The sequence below is a fragment of the Echinops telfairi genome, unplaced genomic scaffold (assembly GCF_000313985.2).
Source record: "Echinops telfairi isolate 266 unplaced genomic scaffold, ASM31398v2 ScPeMD7_7469;HRSCAF=8507_0, whole genome shotgun sequence".
In the NCBI taxonomy this organism is placed as follows: Eukaryota; Metazoa; Chordata; class Mammalia; order Afrosoricida; family Tenrecidae; genus Echinops; species Echinops telfairi.
Window position 1 is genome coordinate 36,525,867 of NW_022111372.1, and position 6,213 is coordinate 36,532,079.

Here is a 6,213-nt window from a genome sequence, read left to right on the forward strand (position 1 = left end):
CGGCCTGGAGAGCAGGGAGCGGCCCCTTTCCCTTGGTGTGTGTCGTTTTGGCAGGTCACTGCAAGGTGCCAGTTCCAGCCAAAAGGCCCTTTCACCATTTTTATTTCATCCGTGTGCTGAGCAAATATCCAAGGAGCTGGGGTATTCAGAAGCAGCAAGATGGGAAGAAGACTCGCGGTCTGTGACATGTGAGTGACAGTCTTGCTAGAGGAAAGTGAAGCGCTCTTGAAGCACGAACTGGTGAAGGTCAGAGACTACAGACCTCAGCGTGGCTTACAGCTCAGTGTGAAAACGCAGAAACAACGGGACTAGTAGACAACTTCCCGATCAACACAAAAGGTTGACGTTGTCAGGGCATCTGGTTCTTTGCTGGACTCTCTAGTCTTCCTTATTTCCAAGTGTCTTCTTGCCTGCGTGTTGTCCTGTCTCCTCCCGGGTGGTCTTGTTTAGTTGGGGAGCTTTACACACCCCTTGGGTTTCCTGTGGCTGCCCCAACAAATGGTGGCTTAAGACAGCAGAAATTATGTTCTTTGACCGCTCTAGAGGCCAGAACTCAGAACTCAGGCTGTCGGCCAGCTTGATTCTCTGTGGACGCTCTGTGGAAGAGTGTTCCATCTCTCAGCCTCTGGTGGTCCTTGAATTGTGGCTACAACACTGGCCTCCATTGTCTCTCGGGCCTCTTCCCTTTCTGGATAGGAGCAAAACGCAACAAGACGTGTATTCTGATCACTACCTTGGAGTGTGCCTGGATTTTCTGTAGGCACGCTAGCGAGGCCCCAGGGCGGCATCCCCAGTGGTGGCAATCATAGGCATTTGGGTAACCTTCAGTGCCTTGTGTGTTTTTGCCTGCTGGTCTTCTATTGAAATGTTTTGCTCAAAAGTTTTTCCCCAATAAATTATAATTTTGTCACAGTTACTTGCGTATATGATTAACCACCATGTGCAGTTAATTTCTTGAGTTTTGGGGGTTTGGGGGGCAACGTTAGTGTCAGCCAAAGCACTCTTTCCTATGAAAACCTATAAGCTCTAAAGCTGCCCTCTTTTGAAAACAAATCACCCCACCCTGGGCCACCTTACATTTACACCTTGACATTTCTTTTCAGAATGTTTTCATAACCATCTTCCACTGCTTTCTGCTTCAGCTTCTTAAAAGACTGATTTCTCCTCAGGTGCACTTTCTCTTGCTCGCCTCCATCTTGTTGACCCCACTTTCGTGGAAGACCTACATGCGACTCACCCCTCTGTTGCGTCAGTCCCAGGGGGCAGAGTAGGCTGTCCATCCACCGAAGATGACCGCTACACCTTTCTCCCCCAGAGTGGCTGTGGGTTCAAACCACAGGCCCTTTGCTTACCAGCTGGGCATGTAAGCACTGTGCCGCCGGGGCTCCCTGAGACGTGCCCTGGTACTGTGGGGGAGAGAGCAGGAGGAGAGGGGCCGAGCTCCTTCCCTGGGATTGTGTGTGTGTGAGATTGCTGTTTTTTAGGCTGTGTGTTTATCATACACTTCTCTGCTTCTACTGGGTGGTGACCCAGTGGCTACGCTTTGGGCTGCTAACCACAGGATCGGCAGTTCACAACCACCAGCCTTGCCGAGAGAGGAGGCTTTGTGCTGCGGTGAGGAGTTACTGTGGAGAACAGTGGATTTTGGAGGTTTTATGTGTCGCGTGGTGTGATTGGTGGGCTCTTTGACGCCTGGGACTGCTCAGCAGCATTTGCCGTGTGAGTGAGTGATCACTGCATCTTTGCCTGATGCCATTTCGCCCTATGAGACGTTTCATAAGCGTTCTCTTCTTTCCGGCAGCAGGGAACCTGTGTAACCTGACAGCGCACTACCCCTTGTCCCCCCTCCAGTTCACTCAAGGACTCAGCCTGGCCTTTACACATGACTAACCGAGACCACTCGGCTCCTAGCAGAGTCAAGGGTAACTGGCAGCTTTCACGATTCTTTCTCCAGGGGTCAACGGTGCACATAGTAGGCACAGGGCAATGGGTACACGCACGGTGCCTCTGCCCACCACGATCCAAACGCCTGTGGATGCCCAATTTTATGTCAAGCCAACACCATGCACTCTTGGGCTTTTCTGATAGCTCAGGACGAACCTTGCTAAGAGGTGCACACAATGAATTGTGCTGAGGCACAGATGCTCACGGACACTGCTCTGAGCTGTGGGGGCTGCGGCTCCGGGTGTCCTTCCCAGAGGAGCCTGGCCCCACCCCTCTGGCTGCTGCTCAGCATGCCCCACCTACTTAACGGCTCACTGCAACATGTTGGACGGTTGGTTTGTTTCACATCATTGTTCATGAAAATGAAAATCCTCTTCGGATTTCTTTTGATCAGCAAAAGCAGGTACTGATGGAGGTCTGTTGTGAAAATGAAGTGGCCCAAAGTGAACTTTGGAGAAAAGAGGGCCGCTGTTGCTGAAAGGTGTCAAGCCCCGTTTCATTGTAAGGTCATGGTCACAGGCACTGAGGGTTAGGACTTGGACTTGTTTGGTCATCACATTTGGAGGGTGACCAGGTCTGTATTTCCAGCCTGGATGCATATGCTAGAAGCCTCCGGCACCTACTATGCCCCTTTGCCTGCTTTCTCCCCACACTCCGACCCTCTTGTGCCAGTCTGCTCCACTCTGGGAAATCCAATTCTACTCTTCCTGCTGCTTGGTGCTCTACCCCCCACCCCCACCCCGCCCCCAGACTCCTCCCCCACTCCCCAGGCCCCCTGCAGATCCTGCTGGCCATGCCTCTGGCTGTGGCTCCCTCTTGCATGTTCCCCCTAGCCACAGCGGCTCCAACCCCCTTCTCAGTGGCCCCTGCAGTCGCGCTGCCCATATACGTCTCTGTCCCCCCTCTGCTCACAACCTTGCCCTGGTTTCCCATCTGCTCCGCCTGCCCCCACTGTGCCCCTTCCGGTCCAGCGGCCACTCTCCCCTCCCCTCCCCTTCCCTCCGACCCCCACACTGCTCTCCCAGCGTGTCTCCCATCCATGCCCCAGCATCTCCTCCCCGAGGCCTGGGCCAGCTTTCCCCCTGCCCACAACCTCCCTCCTCACAGGCACCTTGCCCCAATCCCTTGCGCCCTCCTCACGTGTTTAGAGTTGACTGGCTTACTAATGTAATGTGTCTTCCCACTGGAGTGTGAGCTCTGTCAGGCCAAGGACTTGCTTGTGTCTTCCTGTGTCCCCAGGGAATGAGACCCCTGCCTGACATTTGGTAAGCTTTGCTGGGTGAGTTTCTTCTCCCCATGTCTTTTGGGATTTGTGGTGCCCAGCCCCCACATGCTAGCTCTGTGGAGGTAGAGGTGGTGGGATGACCCTTTGACGTTGAAGCCGCTTCGTTCTTTAGCTCTCCAGCCCTGGCCTTGTCCCTCAGGCTCCGCAGAGTGAGATGAGAGAGAGCCTCCCTCAGGCCACTGGAGGATGGCTGGAGTTAGGGGGTCATGTGATCAGATGACGCATGGGGCTGGACACTCTGTTTCTTTTTGCTCATGACACACTTGCAGGGCCTTCCCGTGTGCCCACCGTGGGTTGGGTGTACTTCAGAGACGCTGTCTCCAGGCGGCCCTTGCTGGTGCAGATCAGGTGGGCACTGCCCCAAGCCTGCCCAGGCATCTCCCCCAGCCTGACAGCCTCTATGAGGCGCCCGGTGGAATCAGGCTGGCCATCTCCTGTGCTGGCCTGGTGCCGAGCTGGAGCCCTGCCTCACCTACAGGAGGCTCTGCCACCCTGCCGTTTAGCTTCTCCTCGCGCACAGCCCACTGACTGTGTGAAGTGCTGCGATGTCATTAAGCAAGTGAGCGGTCAGGTCCATATTGGAACTATATTGGGGGCTAGGAGTGTGCTTGTCTCGGCTGCTCCAGCACGTGCCACCATTGTGCTAGGTCTCTGCATTGACCACTCTCTGGGGCTACTCGCCTCCGCCTCTCCCAGGCCTCAGCCTCGCAGGCACTTGCTTCCCCGAGAGGCCACCGCTCACACTGGACTCGGCAGCCCCTGAGGGTGTTACCCGGGCTTCTCTGATGGTCTCTCTGCTCCAGAAAGCAGGGGCTCGCTGACTTGTTCTGGCTGTGTCCCGGGACCCAGGGCTGTCATATGCAGGTGACGGTTATTTACTGTTCTCTGGGGTCCGGGTGGCTATAGTAGTTATGAGTTACACTGCTAACCACAAGGTCGGGCGTTTGAAACCACAACCACTCTGCAGGAGAAAGATGCTTTCTACTCCTGTGAAGAGTTCGTCTGCCCTGTCCTATAGGGTCCTGTAAGAGTTAGAATCGACTTGATGGCGGTGAGAGTGGTTTTTGGATTTGGGTCCCGTGGCAGAGGATGTGATGACAAGGCGGGGTCAGCACAGTGCCCATCAGGGAGGCACTGCAGCCTGGGGTCTGATTTATCCAGGTCTTTAAGGATGGCTGCTTCTCTCCTCTGACCCAAGGGGTTTTGTCATAGATGTGTGCATGCCGGTGAGTACAGGCAACAGAGATGTCCTACAGTTACTAACGGATGCCCTGTTTTTGTTTCCCCAGACCACGCTTGCTGTCGAGTCAAGATGATTTGATGTCTTGTCACAAAGCCCTCGTTGACCATGATGGCCACGCAGACTTTAAGTATAGACAGCTATCAAGATGGGCAGCAAGTGAGAGCCTTGACTTTATCCTTACTTGACATCACAGTCAGTACTCGAGAAGACGTGAAAAATGCCTTGTATGTTTATGCTTCAATTGCCTTGAGATCGGAGGTTCATTTTAAAGTACATCATGCGGGTGTTCAGAGAAATAAGCATTAGGATAGGGTCATCATTGCTACGGATTCTGATGTGGCAGTTTCTTGGGAGTTTTTCCTCTTCTTGTCAGATAAGGACTGCCGCATTTCAGGGAAAGCTGCCTGTTTGGATAGTTGCAGTTTTCACGATGACCAGCTGCTAGTCCCAGTATCTATCCCTGGTCACATGCTGGTGGGACCCTGTGGCGTCCTAGCCCAGTGGTGCGAGTGTGAGGACTGTGACCCAGCCGGTGCATTTTTCTGGCTACTTCTTCCGGAGCTGAGCACTCCCCCTAGTGACGGGGAAGAGGAGAACTATTCTTAACTTTGCACAGAGTTCAGGCCTACAGAAGGCCTTTAGCTTTGTTTGCTTTGTTACCATCATTTACTAAATAGAGCTATTGTTTCTTATACCTGAGGCAAATCCTGTCTCATCCTTCAAACGTGGACAGTAATTGTGCCAGCCATGGTGGTGAGTGTATTGCGTGTGCTGTTTCCTTCCGCACATGAGGTGTTCAGACATCTGCCCCAGGTGCCAGGGCCTTGCTGCGGTAGAGTTGAGCTAAGAGGCAGGAATGCTGAGCGCCTCACTGGGTGCTCCTCCAAGACTCTGGGGCAGCCAGGTGCGGAGCTTCTAACCCAAGTGAAGTACTTGTCGCCTAGAAAACTGGTTTGTCCTTAAACAAAACCAGTCGCATAGAGGTTGCTTGTTTGATAGGTAAATATAGTAATAATTTGTTTAAAAATATATATTAATCCTGTGCTCTAGCTAAAACTTGAAAACTGAATTATGTTTGCTCCTGGTATGAGTGTGTGTGTCTATTAATGGCGCTAAGCTTTCTTGATATTGTAGTGCGCAGGGCATCTAGTGATAGAGCGAGAAAGACAAGGGCAGACATAGAAGTTTTCTCCATTTTGAGTGATGTCTCTGGTTTACTGTTATTTCAGTTTGTTCATTGGTTCTTCCAAGAAGGATGCATTGAATCTCCCGAAGTGTGCAAGGTTGTGTTGAAGATGAAGACACACACAGTCCTGGGCCTGTGGAGATAGACAGGTGAAACGGGCATGATGCCAGGGCAGGAAGGGCCAGCAGGCACCCAATTCAGACTGAGATGAGTGGGCTCGTTGAGTTGAGAGGCAGTAATGTAGTCAAGGGAGCTTCCCACAAATTTGGAGGGGAAGAGCAGTACATGGTATTAGCCAGGGAAGTTTGCATAAAGTTGGGGAATGGGTGATAGGGAAATTTCCCAGAATGCTGTTTGGAGTTTGGTTTGAGGTGGAGGTGGGTCAGGGGAGGTGCTGCTGACCGAACGGGTAGGGGACAGCCAAAGCAAAGACCCAGAGCAGTGAAGTCTTCCTGTATTCTGGGATTTACAGGCTGATTGGCGCGAGGCAGGGAGGAGCTGCTAGTTCCCAGCTCCGGGAGGTGCGCTGGGGTCTGTGTGCTCTCTGGTTTACAT

The 6,213-nt window shown here is 52.9% G+C and overlaps 1 protein-coding gene across 4 annotated transcripts in view; it reads left to right on the forward strand.

Annotated features, from left to right (window-relative positions):
* The first annotated feature begins 4,519 nt into the window (after positions 1 to 4,519).
* PKNOX1 (PBX/knotted 1 homeobox 1) overlaps positions 4,520 to 6,213 on the forward strand; it is a 37,616-nt gene continuing 35,922 nt past the window's right edge. For all 4 annotated transcript variants that reach the window (XM_004696907.2, XM_045284616.1, XM_030888684.2 and 1 more), the window contains exon 1: positions 4,520 to 4,628. In XM_004696907.2, the coding sequence (XP_004696964.1) occupies positions 4,578 to 4,628 (51 nt within the window). In that variant the 5' untranslated portion in view covers positions 4,520 to 4,577. The remainder of the gene's footprint in view (positions 4,629 to 6,213) is intronic.